Genomic DNA, 19092 nt, shown 5'->3' with positions numbered 1-19092 from the left:
AGGAATTTTAAAAATCGGGTAGTTAGCCCTAGCCAGTTGGGCTCAGTAGATAGAGCGTCAGGTTCTATTCCGGTCAAGGGCACATGCTCAGGTTGTGGGCCTATCCCCGGATTTTATATTAAAAATCAGGTAGTAAAATACAGCTAATGAGAAGATAATACACAACAAATACTTGAGAACATGCTGGGCAGGGGGGGCAATAACTCACTCGAGAAGATTTTTCATTAAAAGTTATTACAGTATTCGAGGTTTTTATTTCATCATAATGGAGTAAACTTTGTTTACCTAAACAAAAATCCTTCAGAGGACCCAGCCCTGAGCCATGTCACCCTCTGATGCTCATTCAAGGCGTCACCTCACCCAGTGACACGATATGATGTCTTGTTCCCAGTAGGGCCAGAGACATGGAGTCACTGTTGTTCCTCTGTGGACGGTGAGGCCGGGATCTCACCTTGGGAGAGTCTGGGCTCAGACCTCCAGGGAGCAGCTGCCCTGGCATTTTTCTCTTCCCAACTGCGAATCCTGAATGCGTTTCTCCCCAGCTCCTGTGGCAGGTGACTGTCATGCCTGGTCCCGGAGTCACGGGCAGTGTTGCTCCCCCCCACTTCCTTTGCGGAAGTCACGGAACGGCCAGGATTTCGTCACACCCCCTCCTAAGTGGGACGGGCTTCCAAGTGAACAGTTGGCATTCCTGTGGGGACAGGCCCTGTGAGCCCTGAAAGGCCACCCCGGGGCGGGGCTGCCTCCCCTCCCTCACCTACGCTCTGCCATCAGCAGCTGTTTGCGACAGGTGCTCAGGCTCTCCACGGCAGATGGTGACCAAAATGGGCCTGTTGGCAGGTTGTACCACACGCCGCCCTCCCATCGCACACATTGATGTGCATGCAAAAACGTCTGAGCTCTCGGCTTTGTTCTACAGGTGCCTGCCTTGGGTTTCAGGTGACCCTGGGGGGCTCATTCCAGAGGACACCCTTGGTCCCAGGGCCACCCCCTCAGTCTGAGACCCTTTAGCATTTGGCCACGAGACATGAATGGGGCACGTGCCTGCTCCCAGGCACAGCTTTCTGACTCCTCCATTCTAAGACCATGCATCTCCTCGCTGGTGTTTGCCTGAGAATGTGGCTGTTCCCCAGGGTGCTCCATGACTGCTTTGGGCTCAGCCTGGACCGGGAGGGGGGGGCCATGAAGGCCAAGCTGCATGGGCCAAGGTCGCAGGCCGCTAGATGCAGAGGTTTCACTGCGCTTTGCGCCTCCATCTGTTTCCCCAGTGCAGCCCTACAAACATTGGATGAAGAGGTGGGAGCAGGGGCTGCTTCACTATGGACTGGATCCCAGATACACTGGGAGCCTTGTCTTCAGAAAATAGCAAGTCATGGCTGTGCCCAGTGCCAGGGCAGCTGAGGTCTCAAAGCTCATTCCTAGGAGAGAGCCACTGTGCCCTCCAGAGGACCCCTGCCCTGAGCAGAGTTGCTCCCTTCCCTGGAAGTTCCCCCACCCTCTGAGGATCCGGGCATTGCTGGGGCTGCCACCCAGCTCAGCCCACAGCCTCGCAGGAGCCCCGCCTGCGCTGTGTTTGGGCTGCTCATTCCAAACAACGAAGCAGCCAAGGCAACCAGATGAGGTGACATCTGGCTCGAGACTGCTGCCAAGTCACTCCTGTTCATCCCTGGCAGGAAGGAGGTGAGCTTTCTGTGCCAGATTCTTAAAAAGAGAGAATAAAAATGTGTGTTCCACGCCCCGCATTTTTCTTCTTTTTACCCTGACTCCTCAGCTGTCACTTTGCTTTCCCTGGAACTTGGACACCCTAAGGATCCAAAACCATCACTATTTAGACCAGACTTTAGTGCCTGGTGGTGAACAAGGAAAGCATTGGAGTAAATGATGTGAATGGGGTGGAGTGGCGGGGGTCAGAGGTGAACCCCCGCCACTCCACCCCAGGGAAATGCCCACAAGCACACACACACATACATGCTCATGCACATACGCATGCACAGGTTTGCACACGTACACCCACACTCACCCACACATGCTCACACACACGCACACACCTGCTCACACATACACACATGATGGATCATGAGGCAGGTTTCAGAGGGTGACAGAGAGGGCTGTGCACTGAGTGTCTGCCATGGGTAAGCTCTGCAGTGTGCAAGTTTCTAGTGAAGTGAATAGGCTCAGAATACAACATTAGGAACTCAGTACCATGCTTCCTGCTCAGTATGGAGGAGAAATAGTAATGATTTTCACTGTGTCTGATTCTTTGTAGAGTGTCAGGCACAGCCTGGTGCCTGTGGGCTAGGATGGAACTGGAATCCAGACTCATCCACTTGTGCTGGGTGAGAGGGAGAGGGGTGCATGCACTCAGCCAGGGAGGCTGAGAGAAAGTCTAGCTGGTGGGCCAGGTATGGTATCCAATAGCCATAGCAACTTGATAGCTGTGTGACCTCGGGAAAGTTACTTAACCTCTCTGAGCCTCTGTTTGGCATCTGGAAAATAAGAATAATAGCCTTTTAATAATTGCCTTTTAAACTTTGAACAAACGCCTCTACAAGGTAATATTGTCATTTTAATTTTAGAGATGAGTAAGTTGAAGTACAGAAAGGCTAAGTGACTTGGCCAAGGTCATTCAGGTAAGTGGGTATCCTGACCCAGAAGGGGAGAGGAGGTGGAAGGGGATGCTCAAGAGCAAGCAGGCTAGGACTTACTTCAGGAATGTCAGTCAGCAGAGTGGGCAGCGAAGCCTCGGGCATGCTGGCATTACCCCCTCCATGCTGCCACCATGCACTGCCTACTTACCTTCAAGGCATCCCCTTTCTCTCTTGGCATCAATTAAGCTGGCAGCCTACGCCCTAACACAAAAATGTGTTATTTTTTCACATGTGACCTGTGTCTCCCAGCTCTGTGCTGGTTCCTTTGATTTCTTTGAAGTGTGCAGAGGTTTCTTTATCTCTTTGAAACATCTTGTTGTTGGATCTACTTTTGTGGCCAGCTGAGAACTCTTTGAAATATATCCAGTTCAAGGAACCAAGGTGAGACTCATGCTGAGAAGGGCCTTGAGTCTCGCCTTGTCAGATGTGACATTTGCTTTGTGTCATTTGTGAATGTGATAAACAAGGCATATATTTCACAGTGTAGAGGTGGTTGTAACATACCCTTGCTCTCACCATCAACCTTTCATCAGGCCCCCTTGGTCCTGGTCAGAGTCAGGGATAGATTTTAGGGTCATGAAATGAGTCAGCAAGACCGGATGGAGGGCCTTGGCAACAGCCCAGACAAGGTCCATGGTGGCTGATCCTGGGAAGTGTCAGTGCGGGTGGGGCAGGTTCGTGCACTATTCGGATGCAGTGTCATGATTTGCTTGGTAAACATAAATTGTTACAAGACATCAGACAGGGGCAAGTTGACAATAGCAATGAGATGTATGGCTTGGGGGACATGTGGCTGATGATGATGTGTACCAAGAAAGGGGACAGGAGAAAATGAATAACTTTAGGAGGAGAAGAAGAAGAATGGCTCTAATTTTGGATGTGCCAAGGCTGAAGCTTGGGGGGGGTGAGGGATGAGTGGCAGTTTTCAGTAAGCAGGTAGAGAGAAGGGTCTGGATCCCAGAAAATATAGAGTCTGAGTCATCATTGGTCTGAACAACACATTGGCATCTAGCTTGCATTTTCATGATCACTATATTTATATTTGAATGCCTGTTCTGCATCCTATGATAATTGCATTCGGAATCCTGATCAGATATCAATTCTGAGAGTTTCATCAAGGACCACTTAAATCTTTAAGCTACTCTGGCAATGCAGAGATTCTCTGAGTGGATTAATAGGATGCAAAGAAGAACCAATAGATATGAACTTCTTAGACTTTCAATAAGAAGCAGTGGATAGGCTGACAAGCTTTTACACCAAATTCTCATTTTGTTTCAAGAGTAATCATGAGATCAGGAGCACAGCAGAAAACCTGTGTTGTAACCAACAGGGACCTGGCTTACTGACAGGAAACAAAAGCCAGAGATAAATGGCCACATCTCAGGGGGCGGGGGAGTATAAAAATCAAGGTTCTCAGGATCATGTCCTTGGAGCAGCCTTATTTTGCATCTTTATAGTGATAGTCAATGGGGAATATGTAATTTAAACATCCAAGTTTTCAGATGATGTTTCTTTCATCATATGGAAAGTGGGTAATATGAGTAAATACTCTGCCATCGGCCTGGTATATTGTCACACAGTGTACTAAAGTACTTTTTAGTTAAGAATGGGCTCCAGAGTTGGACTGCCTGGGTTCAAATCCTGGCTCCGCTCTTCTCTGTGCCAAGTGTCCTTCTTACAGAAACGGGGATCACAATGGGTCTTTTCATCAGAGGGGCTGTTAGGAATAATGCATCCAGGACGGGCCTGGCCCAGAGTAATCACTCAGCGAAGTTGTCAGTGTCACCTCTTAGCTCCTCCCATCTCCACCCTCCCCTGACGTGTACATTCTGTTCCTCGCCTTACAGAGACATGGATTTTCACTGATGTCTTAATAGACATTGATCAAGATATTTCTTCATAAAAAAAATCAAAGGAACAAAGGTTATCCTCAGAGACCTGTGTCCAGATTCTCCTCAATGGCATGCCAGTCCCATCCACGTTGTGCAGCTTGTGACATTCAGTACTGGAGTGGGCGGAGAGCTTGGCCATGAGCCACCAGCGCTCTGGTGTGGGACATCTGCTCCACAGGCTGTGTCTTCATAGTACCCAAGCTCTGCATGACATGTGAACATGGGTTGTGCTGGGGGAAAACAAGAAAGAGCAACATGAGGGTTCAGTTAATGAGGCTCTGGTCTTCCCACCTTCTCTGGGCATATCCCTGCCTCTTCAAGTCCCACAGTGTGACATTCCAAGGGCTCCAAAAGAATCATAACATCTTCAGAAACAATAACACAGGGTGAGTTGTGCTACTGAAATGGAACATACTATTTTGAATTTGTAATCTCATCTATTCCTTAAAACAGTGCTGAGAGGTTGGTCTCCTATCCCCATTTTGCAGATGAGAAGGCCAAGCCTCAAGGTCATGTGGTTTGGTAGAACCAGGGGTAGAACTTAGACTCCTCTTGTCACATCCATCTGTACAGACATGACTTACTTGAGGGCCCCTGGAGACCTTCTGAGGAAGTTTTGATACTTAGAGATACAAAGTGCTCCTTTAAATATAAAGTGCCGTTGTCTTAACTCCAGTTAACATGGACTTACATCACCTCAACTGGTAACCACACCACTTACATTGCTTTACCAAGTTTAAGTTGTATAATTATCTTATGTTCTTGCCAGCCTCTCTCGAGGGAGTTCCAGTCCTCCTGCTGGTTCTGAGCCTTGAAGAAAACTAAAATTATGCCTTGGCAAAGAGCACCCATAGCCCTTTTTCAATTTTTTCTTTTTTGTTTTCCCATTTTCCCCTCCCATCCTCCTGTCCGCCCTCCCTTTCCTCTCTAGAAAAAAAAAATCCTGACTGTACTTCATTGCTAAGAAGCTAAGACAGCCTGAATAGAGTCTCTGTTAATCCAGACCCCTCCACCTTATCTCCACTTGGGTTTTACTTTTCCCTTTGTTAACTTATTAGCAATTAGAGAGCCAAAGAGTGAGTCCTCCAACGTTGCGGCTTAGAAGTTGAGATGGTGCTGCCCGAAACCAGGAAGCAGTGTGCCCGTCACCTGCAGCTTCTGGACAGCATGCTGACAGTGCCTCAGGGAAACAGCCTTGCGGGCGTCCCCCACTTACCACACTGTGCCATTACAGAGCCTCAGCATAAAGGGACAAAAGCTCCTTTCTTTCTTTCTTTAACATCATTTTATATCCTCTACCATGTGAGGCTGGAAGCTAAAGCATTAAAGCAAAACATATCTTAAATGAATTTCTCATAGAGCTTATATTTTATTTTATAGTCCTATTTTTAGTTTCCTCTGATTAAAAAAAAAAAATCCCAATCATTTAATTCTCAGCCCTAGACAAGGCAGTGTGAGGTTACCCATATTTTAGCCCTAGGGAGAATTTCTGCTTGCAAGCTGGCCGGCCTGTTTGCAGGTGACAGATGTGACCTACTCCAGGGCAGAGAACGTCTCGAGGGAGGTTTTAATATCTTAATATTGAAATGAGCACAAATTTTATTGTCTTAATCAGTGGATTAAAAAAACAATAAAGTTGCTCAGTCTCATTTTTTAAACTCAGTGTAAGAGGATTTTAAGAAATTTCCATTGCTTTTTAAGCTTCTCTGTTCAGATTCTTCCTGCAGTTGTGAGGATAGATGGTCATACGGCCGTCTGTTGTGTAGACACTGCCGCTCGGCAGGGAGAAGGTGTGTGCTCAGATGTGTTCAGAGTGGTTGTACTTTGTGTTTGAAGAGAACAGGACTTGTCTTTCATCACTTTGCATGGGCTCAGGCATAGGCGTATCCATTTAAAATGCAGCAGAATCTTTTAATGTGAACTGCCTTCTTTCAGAATATATGTTGCTTTAGGTTGCATTGAGGAATATTTTTATGAATGAAGAAAGGATTTATTTATGATAATTAATGGACTTTACAAAGTCATAATGAACATGTTTCAACCATTTGTTTGAACAAATAATTTTATTTATAAAAAGCTGATGTGTTACATACAGTCATTCTTGTGTATTTCTTAATTTAATCCAATTTAAAACCACATTTCTTAAAAGGGAAAGCTCCTCAATTGCATGGGCCATGTGTTATTCAATTCTGGTTCCCTGGTACCTTGCACAATGCCTTAAAGGGACACATTAGTTTCTTGAACTAAATTGAAAAAGAAAATTGCCTAAGGAGCCATAGATGTTTATGTGTACATATGTGAATAGATATAGATATAGATATAGCATTCAATATAAAATAGAAAACATTATGTTATATAGGTAAAGCCAAGATGCTCAATACCAGTGTCTCTGTGCAGGGGTTATACATTCAAAATTATTGTCAAAACTCAACTATAAAGAATTGTCATTAATTCAACAAATTAATTTTTAAAAATAGGTAAAAGATTTGAACAGAGATGTCACCAAAGAAGATATACAGAAGTCAAATAAGAACACTAGAAGATGCATAGTAGTATCTGTCATTAGGAAAATGCAAATTACAACCAAATTGAAAGACAGTTCCTACACACCAGTTACAATGGCTAAATTAAAAATAGTAAGTGCTGACAAGGATGCAGGGCAAACAGTGCTAGTGGGAATGTAAAATGGTACACCAGTTTGGGAAACCATTTGGAAATTTCTCATCAGATTGAATATGCATTTGCCACGTGACCCAGCAATCCAACTCCTAAATGTTTACCTGAGAGAATTAAGATTTATGTGCACACAAAAACCTATACCAGAATATTTATAGCAGCTTTATTCATAATAGCCCCAAACTGGAAACAACCCTGATGTCCTTCAGTTGATGAATGGATATCCAAACTGTGCTATGTATTCACCCGAAAAGGCCCTACTATCTCACCTCTAGCTGACTTTGAGGCCCTGTGCAGGCAAAGAGAAAACAATTAGGCAGGACTAAAAGCTTCTGTAGCCATGAAGCTCTATGTTTGCTCCAACATACACACAGCCAGAAGATGGAAGACATTGCTTCACCGTATGTAAGGAACCCTGACTATTTGCTAACCGTGTGGAGATGTCAGTGTCCACATGTGTAAGGGAAAACAAACTTTACAGAATTAGCCCAGGAAAGTCACTAACCAATGAACAGCAGCAGTAGCAATAACAAACCGATTTTCAGATTTACATTATATAATTTTAAATGCCCAGTTTTCAAGAAAAATATTATGAGACAAAGAAACATGGAAGTACAGCTTACTAGACAAAGACTTTAAATCAGCTATTCTAAACTGATATGAGCTATTATGCTGGAAGAACTAAAGGAAACTATGTCTAAAGAATTAAAGAAAAAGCGAGAACAGTGTCTCACCAAATAAAGAATATCACTAAAAAGATAGACATTACTTTTAAAAAAGAACAGACTAGGAATTCTGAACTAAGTAGAACAAAAACACACAAACCAATCACTAAAGGGGCTGTGTTGTCAGAAGAAAGATGAGGTAGTGGAGATAAGTTCATTGAGATTATTCAGTCTGAGGGACAGAAATGGAAAGAAATGGTGATATTTGTTTTTTTATAGTGTGACAAATAAAACAGTTATCTGGGGGGAAAAGAAGCACAATTTAGAAAAGGCTCTGGAACTCAAGGCTCAAAGAGAGAACATGTTCAATAGGAGGGCGAGCCCCTAGCTTAACTTCTCATTTTACAGTTGAGGAAACTGAGGCCCAGATGGTAGAAAACTGCCCAGTGATGGACATGGATGACTACCGGTTCTACAGTTGCAGTGGGGGCCGTCCCAGTGGACCCCAGACGGCCCCAGTTTTAGCGCTGACAGTGCCACATCCTGAGCAGCCCCCTAGTCCAGGCAAGTCATGACCGGTGGCCACTCTGCGGTTCAAATCCGGATGTGTTCCTCTTTCTCCGAATCCCTGAGACTTGGGCATGAAGGAGAAATGGTGGCATTCAGAAAAGTTCCTTTTCCTCGTTGAATTCAGTGCACTAAACTGAAGCTGCTGGCATTTTGCTTTAAGTCCTTTTCTATTCAACCTTTCAGAATGAAGGAGCTTTCCTCTTTATGTAATCTGCATTTCATCCCCAAGGTGAACGCCAGTGTCCTTGGCTTCCTCTGGAAAGTGACAAGTAGGTTCCTTTGTATACTAAATGCGAAGGATATAACAAAAACAGCTGATGGTTTTTTACTTCAGATATGAAAAATAAGTTAATTGATTACAGAAATGAAAAAGCAATTACCACCCTTAGAGCTATATACAGGAGAGAGACAGACAGACATTTCCTATAAAAATGAAAGCCATGAAAAGAAAACTCATATAGGAAACGTCATTTTCATAGGAAACGGAATTCTTTTTCAGAACTACAGTCCTCAAAGGGAAAGATCAAATCCAGAGAAAGCAGCAGCCCTTGAATGTGTGATTGACATTAGTATCTCATGGGTGCAGGAAGCACTGTGAAGCCAGAGCAAATGGGCAGTGGCACCTTCCAGCCATGCAACCTGACCTCTGGGGGGAGGGCAGGGGATGCTGGTGACCTCTAAGGCCATCTGCCATGCTGTTGCCTGGGGCAGAGCTTCTCAAATTCTAACATGCACTTGGATTGCCTGGAGATGATTGTAAAAAACAAAAAAATAGATCCTGATTCAACAGGTCTGGAGAGGGGCCCAATTTTGCATTTCTGACAAGCTGATGGCCCATCATCCACACTGAGGAGCAAGGGTGAAGCTCCGAATCCTTACTGGCCACACTGACCACCCCTTCCCCCCTTCTCTGCTTGTAGCTATTATTTTATGTTGCAAACCAAGAAAAATACCCTTGCCAGTCAGAAGGCACTTGTGGTTTACCTCGAGGGTGAGGGGGGCACAGAGGAATGGATAACAAAAGCTCCAGAGTCTGGGAAGGGCAGAGCGCAGGGACACGCCACTGCTCTAAGAAGCCAAAAGCGTCCCATTTAGAGGCCACCATTTGCATCAGCAGGTTTTGTTAATGGACCAAATTAGATCTAACTGTGTCACCTCTTTTTCTACTCTGCCTCCATTCGTCCCACAAAACTGTGAAGGGTCAGTGCCACTCCGACTGGGCCTCATAGAGGCCACCGCCCCTTTGGGCACTGTCCTTGTCACTGTTGCACAGTTGTGTCAGGGGTCTTTCGCTCGCCCTGATTTGTCATCCTTGCTGTGCTGATAGTCCCTGATGACTCACAGGGCTGATTCTGTGGTTCCAAGCCTGGAGCTCCTGTAGTTCCAGAGTTCACCGTGGGCGGGGCAAACCTGCTTCCTGCACACCTGCCGTTTTGTGGGTGCTCTGGGCCATCCTGAACTGGAAACACATGAGCCTCAGCTCAGCTCAGAATAGATGGTGTTTTTCTTTCTGGTGGTTTTCTTTAAAAGCCATGCCAGTCATTTTATGTCCTTTCCCAGAAGTTCTAATTGATGGCAATCTGGTCAGCCAGAAGCTGCCAGTGGAATAAAACTGCTGACTTGGGCACTGGCCTTGGCTGAGCTTATTAAGCTTCAACAATGTGTGCATGTGCTTGTGTGTCTGCACGTGCGTGTGTGTGTGTGTGTGTGTGTGTGTGCGCGCGCGTGCATGCGCACATTCAGGATGGAAACAGCATGGAATTCCATGCAGTTGGATCTGGGAGGAACTGAAGGGGTCTCTCAGTTCCCACAGGAAAAGTAGGACTCTAGGTGTGGACTATGCCCGGTACATGCTCCCTGCTGCCACTAGAGGGCGCAGTGAGCAACAGAATCCCTGCCTCCTGTGTCCTGCCCCACAGCCTTTGTCTCTAAGGCCGGCCTGTTGGCCCCTGGGCAACAGTTGCAGGTGGAGTTCTTAAAAGTCAAACCCCAATTTTCTGTGGTTTGAATCATAATTTGGATTTCAGTTCATGGAAACATATTTCTCACCATTAAAATATTTTTCAAAAGTGAGCCTAAAATAAAATGAAACACACATTTATACTTTATGAATAATTATCTAAAATCCCAACACTCAAATAAGGCTAAAAATTCCTTGAATGGGTGGAGGAGGTGGCGTTATCCTGGCCCAGACATAATGAGGCTTTAAAACACATGAATCTGATGAGGTTGGCACTTGGATCCCTTCTCTCGCTCCTGCTGGCTTTCCCATTGGCAGCACAGCCGTTTCTCTGATGTGGGGCTTCGCTGTGCTTGAATTAGTCATCTCTCTTAACAACGTCCAATTAGATATGCCTGTGTGTTTCCAGAACCCTGTGAATGGGCAATGGGCGGTAGTGATGATGGCTTTGGACTTGGTGGTCCCTTCTAAAGATCCTGAATACTGGGCCATTGCTGGTGTAGATGGAGGCTTACGTAAGGAGGGCGAGATGGATGGGCAAGCTTTCCTCCAGCCTGGGGGGTGATGGGAAAGAGCCAGTACTGTTGTGTAGTTACAATATGCCAGGTGCTATGCACTTTTTATGCTTTATCTTGGATTCTCACAATAGCACAGGGAGCTGTGCCATTTTACAGACAGAAAATCTGCTTCCAGAGTGAAAATGATAAGAGAAAAGAGTCATAGGAGTCCTGGGCCTATCCGAGAAAGGGTGAGGTAAGATATGTGAGAAAGTATGACCAATTCCATGAGGTGACCTTCCAGAGATATTTGAACCAGGTGGCACAGCCTGTAACATCAGCAAGAAAAAATATGCCACAATCAAGACATCAATAAGAGGGGGAGGTAGAAGAATGGGGGGTGGGGCGTTTGGCCCAGATCAGCTCTTCCTCTGGAGCTGTCCTGGCTGAGGAACCTAGCGGAGAAGGGGCTTGAGGGGCTGGCTTGGGGGCACGGCGGGGGGACGGACCCAGCCTGGAGCCTGGAGAGGTGGAGGATGGGCTCTGGGGAGGGGAGGACAATGCAAAACTGGCCATCACAGACAAGATCTAAATAAGCAGAAAGGCTGGGAAGGGGCCCTGGATCCCTGGCACTGCATCCTGCTGGGTGTGTCTGAGCAATAGGCCCTGGGAGGTGGCTGAGGGGAGTGACTTCTCTTGTCAAGTGAGAAAACAGATGCCAGGCTGTGGGGAAGAAGGGAACATGGAGACCAGGTGGGATTTTTCCTTTGCCTGCTTTCTCTTCTTTCATATCCACTTTCTTCAGTGCTTTTTTGTCCCCCTGCCCCCAGTTTTCGAGCCACAGCTCTGTGCTGAGTGGTGGCCTCAGCCTGGAGTTGGTGGCCCAGTGTGGACTGCAGGCCTGGGGGCTCCAGCATGTGTCACACGGACAAGGCCCGTCCAGAATGTCTCAGGTGAAGGGGAGGTGGAGGAGGGCAGCATAGCCCTGTTTCTGTGGATTTTCATCACTGTTGATGGTGTTTGCCTCTCAAATAAAAGTGAATTGTCTGCCATCTTGTGGCAGAGGCCTGGTACTTCCTGGGCCCCGCCTTGAGGCCTCCCTTCCCACTGCTCTCCCAAAGCAATGCTGCCCCACTGGCTGGTGGGTGGGTGGGAGGTCAGTGAGAACTGGTGTGGGGAGGAGGTGGGAGCCTGGCAATTTGGGCAATAGCGTCACAGGCCCCAGGCACCAGCCTCAGGTAGAGAAGCTTCTGGGAAGGCCGTCCTTGTTGGTACAGGGAGGACTGCTGTCTGTGAAAGGGAAGTCCATCCTGTGGACAGTGCCTGAGGAGGTGATCCCCAGAGAGGACAGAGCCCACGTGAGGCAGGTGAGCAGAGAGGTGGGCAGACCTGGAAGCCAGCCATGGCCCTGAATGATGGAGACAGGGGAGGGTGGAGGATCTCAGCAGTATGGCCATAGTGGGGAAATTCTGAGGTCAATATCTAATGTCATGCAGAATGTGGAAGACTCATGTCAGTGTTTGCCCAGCGTCTGGGGTAGGAGCTGGAGGGGCACAACTCCCCATGGCTGTGCCTGCAGCAGTGTGAGTGGAGGAGCTCAGAGGGGAGCACCTCCCATGGATGTTCCTGCAGCAGTGAGAATGGAGGAGCTCAGACGGGAGGGGAGCACTTCCCATGGCTGTGCCTGCAGCAGTGTGAGTGGAGGAGCTCAGAGGGCAGGGGAGCACCCCCATGGCTGTGCCTGCAGCAGTGTGAGTGGAGGAGCTCAGAGGATATGGGAGCACCCCCATGGCTGTGCCTGCAGCATTGTGAGTGGAGGAGCTCAGAGGGGAGCACCCCCATGGCTGTGCCTGCAGCATTGTGAGTGGAGGAGCTCAGAGGGGACGGGAGCACCCCCATGGCTGTGCCTGCAGCAGTGTGAGTGGAGGAGCTCAGAGGATATGGGAGCACCCCCATGGCTGTGCCTGCAGCATTGTGAGTGGAGGAGCTCAGAGGGGAGCACCCCCATGGCTGTGCCTGCAGCATTGTGAGTGGAGGAGCTCAGAGGGGAGGGAGCACCCCCATGGCTGTGCCTGCAGCAGTGTGAGTGGAGGAGCTGGGAGGGGAGGGGAGCATCTCCCATGGCTGTGCCTGCAGCAGTGTGAGTGGAGGAGCTCAGAGGGGAGGGGAGCGTCTCTCATGGCTGTGCCTGCAGCAGTGTGAGTGGAGGAGCTCAGAGGGGAGGGGAGCACCTCCCATGGCTGTGCCTGCAGCAGTGTGAGTGGAGGAGCTCAGAGGGGAGTACTCCCATGGCTGTGCCTGCAGCAGTGTGAGTGGAGGAGCTCAGAGGATATGGGAGCACCTCCCATGGCTGTGCCTGCAGCAGTGTGAGTGGAGGAGCTCAGAGGGGAGTACTCCCATGGCTGTGCCTGCAGCAGTGTGAGTGGAGGAGCTCAGAGGGGAGTACTCCCATGGCTGTGCCTGCAGCAGTGTGAGTGGAGGAGCTCAGAGGGGAGTACTCCCATGGCTGTGCCTGCAGCAGTGTGAGTGGAGGAGCTCAGAGGGGAGGGGAGCACCTCACATGGCTGTGCCTGCAGCAGTGTGAGTGGAGGAGCTCAGAGGGGAGGGGAGCATCTCTCATGGCTGTGCCTGCAGCAGTGTGAGTGGAGGAGCTCAGAGGATATGGGAGCACCTCCATGGCTGCACCTGCAGCAGTGTGAGTGGAGGAGCTCAGAGGATATGGGAGCACCTCCATGGCTGCACCTGCAGCAGTGTGAGTACACAAGCTCAGAGAGTGTCCCTGGGTTGCAGACCTAGTGAGGGTGTGAACTGCACTTGTAAATCCCAAATCCTTAGGAACCAACCTTTTATTTAGAACTTGGGTACAGCTACAAGAAATAAGAGATGATTTAAAATCCGCCCTAAACAGTCCCTGGCTCTGTGAACTTGGGCCAGGAATGCCAAGTTCCAACCTTGCATCATTTTCTTCCCACAAGCTCTCAGCCTGGACACCCCACAGACCTGGTGCTTATCATCGTCACCAGAATCCTCCCTGCCACAGCCACCAACTGTCCCAAAGGCATCCTTCAGTGGCATTTCTTCATGTGCAAATACTAATGATAAATTAAGTGAATGCGTGGCCACTGTACACATTGGCGCTGATCCATTTTCCATCACAATGAGGTCCTTCCCAACTCTAACTCTAACCAGCACAGTTAGGCCATCCCAGCTTCTCATTCTCACTGACATTCTGCGTCTTGCAAACAACACAGGCAACAAATGTTGAGTTAGCCGGCGTTCAGTCACGGAGGCAGAGAGCATGTGAGGTTTTTGGAGCAGATGGATTTTGCAAATGGAATCTGGTGCTTCCAGAATCGTTAGAAGGCCATTGGAGTGAAGGGAAAGGTACCCCTAGATGTCAGAATATCAAGAGTTACAGAAATTGCTAGAAACCATTGCCGGCAGCGTGGGAGTGGGCAGCTCTCAGGAGGAGCAGCAGTCTGATGTGTGCTCTCTGGATGTCCCTGTGCCTATCCTCGCAGCTGCACCTTGAGTGCCCTCAGGGACCCCTATTCTCCCTGGACCTGGCCTGCCTGTCCCACCAGTGCCTCTCCCGTAAGTGGCATCTAAACCCGAGTGCTGTGGCAGTAGAACCAGGACATGGCGTTTCCAAGCTTCCAGCCAATGCAATGCCAGGGCGAGCCGAGAATGCCCATATCGGACACACATTGTTAAAGATAGATGATGATAATAGAGTTTCCTTCAGATGGCTGTTGTGAGGCTAATGTGAAGCCGCGGTGCAGGGTGCGGCATATGGCGAGCCCTTGATAATTGCTGGTTTACAAAAAAGTGTCAAAACTGAAACCAGAATGGCTGCTTGTCGTTATTTCTAACCTCTGTAAGGAGATTGGCTGCTCCTGAGCGTGGGGTCCAACCCACCACTGTGGCGAGGATGCTGCCCCTCCCCATCCGGCCTGCTTGTCAGGTCCTCACTGGGCTGGGAGGAGGTTCAGGAGAAAGGTACAAGTTCTCAGGGGAAAACTGTGCCAGGGAATCATGCTGAATATTAACATGGGATTCCCGACGCTCTGCAGATGTGAGGACTGACGGACAGTCGGAGATGGGTCAGTCCCCTTATGGAAGCACAAGCCCCAGGCCCTGCCTGGCACCCCTGTCCAGAATGGGATCAGAGACGCTGGGGCCGAGTCTCTGTAGCCTTGTGCTCAAATGCTGCAGGCAGCCTGAACAGGAAGAATTGGGGCACAGCTGAAATCCAAACGGGAAAGCAAACAGCTAAGATCCATAGGGAACAATGTCTGTTTCTTAATCCGTCTCCTGCCCCAAATAGGTCCGCTCTCCTCCCCCAACTTGTGTTGACGTGTCTGTTTCTTTCCCTGGCAGCAGGTGCCACCAGGCTTTCAACTAGGTCACGGGGACGGTGATGAGCCCACACAGGCCCTCAGGCCACGTCCTCCCCTGACCCCACTCCCCAGGCTCCCAGACCTGGAGATACAAAGCCCAGACCCCAAGTGACCCCCTGCTGCCCAGGCTGTGTCCCTGCTCCCTAGAACCACAGGGAGCAAGTGGGGGATCCTGTGAGTGGGCAGGGGCCGTGAGCAGGAGGCAGAGGGCAGCCCTGGGTGGTGCCGCAGCCCTCCCTGCCCCGTTCTGCAAGTGCCCCTTCATCCCCTCCCTGCAGCCCTGCTGAGTGCCCTCAGGGACCCCCATTCTTTCAGGGCAGCCAGAGAGCCACTCGCCCCTGCTGTTTCCCCTGGGAAATCAAGGATGATATAGCTTGCCCAGAATAACTCAGCTGGGAAGTGGCAAAGCCCAGGCCCACAAGGACCAACTGCACATCCCTAGGCACCAGTGTCAGCCTTCCTCCCAGCCCCATGTGTCTGTCCCTCTGTCTCAGGACCATCTCTGCCCAGGATCAGGTCCTGATGGTGCCTTTCTCCACACAGGTTCTGTCAGAGAGTGGCTACGGCCCGATCACAACCGACATCCGGGAGGGACAGACGTTCTACTACGCCGAGGATTACCACCAGCAGTACCTGAGCAAGAACCCTGACGGCTACTGCGGCCTAGGGGGCACCGGGGTGTCCTGTCCGCTGGGCATTAAAAAGTAACATCTTCCCATGTGGCTGGCCCTCGAAGTCACAGCCAAAACGCTTCAGACAAATTCAGTTGTTCCGTGTTTCACGACATTGGCTTTTAGAAATGCAGGAAGCACAGAGGCCTTGGTAAACACCTGGTTTATTGAGGTGTGATTTACATGAAGCACCATGCCAAGTTGATAACACGTAATTTATCTCCTAATCAGTTGTGGTGGGAGTAGAGCTGTGAAATTCTTTGGATCATTTGGGGTCTGAATGAGGATAATGAATATGCTGTGTGCACTTTTCTCTTGCTGGGGTGCCTGCCATGGAAGCCAGGGAAGGAGGGGGAGACTGTGGGCCGGATGAGGCATGCTGGAAATCCTCCATCTGAGCACAGCCCCCTCACACGCCTTACGCCTTCCAGTGCCTTAAAATTTGCAAACATTTATAGCCTCAACGAATCATTCCCTGAAATACTTTGCTCTCTGGCCCTGCACATGTGTAAGGCGCTCTCTCTCTCTCCTCAGCCCTCCTGCGGCAGAGAACATGGGCGTGAGCTTGATGAATTCTAATGCCCTGCTTACAGCTATGAGAATTGCTTGTTTTAATAAAGGCTACAATCTAATAATACAAGCTGTGTGATGTCTCATCTGTCTTTTACTCGTTCAGGTAGGATATTCCTAAGCATTGTAAGATAAAGGCCTGAGTCATTCTCCCCCAAATGGGAAATAAGATTGAAATTTTTGAAAAACATGTACACCTCTGGCTCCTTGCAACTTTAGTAAGAATAACTGGTTTTCACATACATGATACAGCTATCACATTGGGCACTATGCTAGATCAGTCTTTATACTCAAGACAAGAAGAAGTAGGGGCCTAAGCAGTCAACATGTAACCACATGAATAAATAAGACAATTGTGGGCCCTGAGAAACGACATGGAGGTGATTGGTAGGATAAGGTAGTAAATTGTGTCTGAGGTTGTCACCTCAGGCTGTTTCAGCTACACTGGTCAGTGGAGGCCTCTATGCAGTGGTGAAGCTTAAGTTGAGAACTGAATGATCTTAATGATGCAAGGGAGACACGGAAACACAGGTTGTGGGAGGAGCGCAGAGCTATGTGGGGCAGGAGACAGATTAGGAAATAGACATTCTTCCCCATGGATCTTAGTCTGTCTCTTCCTTTTCCCTCTGGGATTTCTGCTGTGCCCTAAGCACAGATATACCTAATCACTGTCAGCACCCCCACTTTGGTTGCTGGAAGGAAATGCTTTCCAAATACAAATGGCCAAAGACAGAAAGGAATGTGTGGTGATGGAGAAACAGAAAGGCCGGGGCCGGAATAGTGTGAATTCATAAGGGTGGAGCCCCCATAATGGGAGTTCCCTCTCTCGGTCATGTGAGGACACAGCTCAAAGGCTGCTGTCCACTCTCCAGGAAGCAGGCTCTCACCAGACACCGGACCTGTTGGCACCTTGATCTTGGACTTCCCAGCCTCCAGAACTGTGAGAAATAAATGTTTGCTATTTAAGCCACCTAGTTTATGGTATTTTTGTTATAGCAGCTCAAGCTGACTAAGACAGTGGCCTGTGCTGATATCTTTTTGTTTCCTCCAGATCCAGACTCAACTCTTCTTCATCTTGCTCTGTGTCCTATGATTCCTGAAGGGGCTCTAACTATAGGCTTCCTTGCTCTCTTGTTCTAATCTGGCTCTGGCCCGATTATGTAAAACAGGGGGCACTGCCAGCAGATTGAGGGAGGGAGAGGAGTTAGGTCACAGGATGTGCTCTCCCTGCAGGACCCCAGGGTTGGTTGTCTGTGGGTGGTATAAGCTCCATACTGAGGCTCATTGTGACCTACAGCACCATCGTTTGGGGGTTTGCCTAAACCTTGTTCACTTTGTACCTGTTCCCTGTGTGAAGGAACCTCTCCTTCATTATCCAGTTTGAGTGTGCCCTCTGTTTCCTGGCAAGACCTTCATAGACACAAATAGGGAAGGTAAACGTTCTTCCATAATTACTTCCAAAAATCACTAAAAGAAGATGCTGTTGTTCTATGTTCATGTCAATGAAGTAAAGGTATTTTAAAAATACTATATTATGTAGAACCACAGGTTTTAGAGATAAAATTACTTTAATAAATGATTTTATTATTTTTCCCTTTCTTTTTTAAATCTTTATTGCTGAAAATATTACATATGTCCCCTTCTTCCCCCCATTAACCTCTTCCAGCCTGCTCCTATCCCCCCCACAAGGCCCTCACCACCCCATTGTCTGTGTCCATGGGTTACGCATATATGCATACAAGTTCATTGGTTGATCTCTTCCCACCCACCCTCCCTTGCTTTCCCTCTGAGGTTCAATAGTCTGTTCATGCTTCTATGTCTCTGGGTCTATTTTTGTTCATCAGTTTATTTGGTTCATTAGATTCCACATATGAATGATATCATGTGATACTTATCTTTCTCTGACTGGTTTATTTTGCTCAGCCTAATACTCTCCAGGTCCCTCCATGCTGTCTCAAAGGGAAAGAAATCCGTCTTTTTTACAGATGCATAGTATTCCATTGTTTTTTTTTTTAAATTTCACTTTCCAATTATTTACTGCCAATTTATAAAAATACAGTTGATTTTTGCACATTAATTCTGTATGCTGCCACCTTGAAAAACTCATTAATTCTAGTTTATTTCTTTTTAATTTCTATGGGATTTTCTATATAGATGGTCATGTCATCTGCAAATAGAGATAATTCTTCTTCTTTATTTTTCATCTGTGTGCCTTCTATCCCCACTTTTCCTTATGTAGAACTTGATCTCCTGTATGATGTTGGATGGAAGTGGTAAGAGCAGGCATCCTTGACTTGGGGAAACTTTTCACCATTAAATATGATGTTAGTTGGATATTTCATGCAAACTCTTTGTCAAGTCTCCTATTCCTAATTAGTAGAAAGTTTGTTTGTTTTTTAATATAAATCAGGAATATATGTTGGATGTTGACAATGATATTTTGAAACTGGGAGATATCATATAGATGTCCTTTATTAGCCTGTGAATATGGTGAATTACATTGATTTTTTACTTGTTAAAGCAACCTTGTATTCCTGGGATAA

At 47.9% G+C, this 19092-nt stretch overlaps 1 protein-coding gene across 3 annotated transcripts in view; it reads left to right on the top strand.

Annotated features, from left to right (window-relative positions):
• Positions 1-16617, top strand: part of MSRA (methionine sulfoxide reductase A) — a 411741-nt gene extending 395124 nt beyond the window's left edge. For all 3 annotated transcript variants that reach the window (XM_080676194.1, XM_080676195.1, XM_080676196.1), the window contains exon 6: positions 15852-16617. In XM_080676194.1, the coding sequence (XP_080532320.1) occupies positions 15852-16016 (165 nt within the window). In that variant the 3' untranslated portion in view covers positions 16017-16617. The remainder of the gene's footprint in view (positions 1-15851) is intronic.
• The last annotated feature ends 2475 nt before the right edge of the window (positions 16618-19092 follow it).

This window comes from Plecotus auritus, assembly GCF_963455305.1.
Source record: "Plecotus auritus genome assembly, chromosome: 6".
NCBI classification, from domain to species: domain Eukaryota; kingdom Metazoa; phylum Chordata; class Mammalia; order Chiroptera; family Vespertilionidae; genus Plecotus; species Plecotus auritus.
The sequence above is the reverse complement of the archived record's forward strand: the minus strand, read 5'-3'. Positions and strand labels throughout refer to the sequence as shown.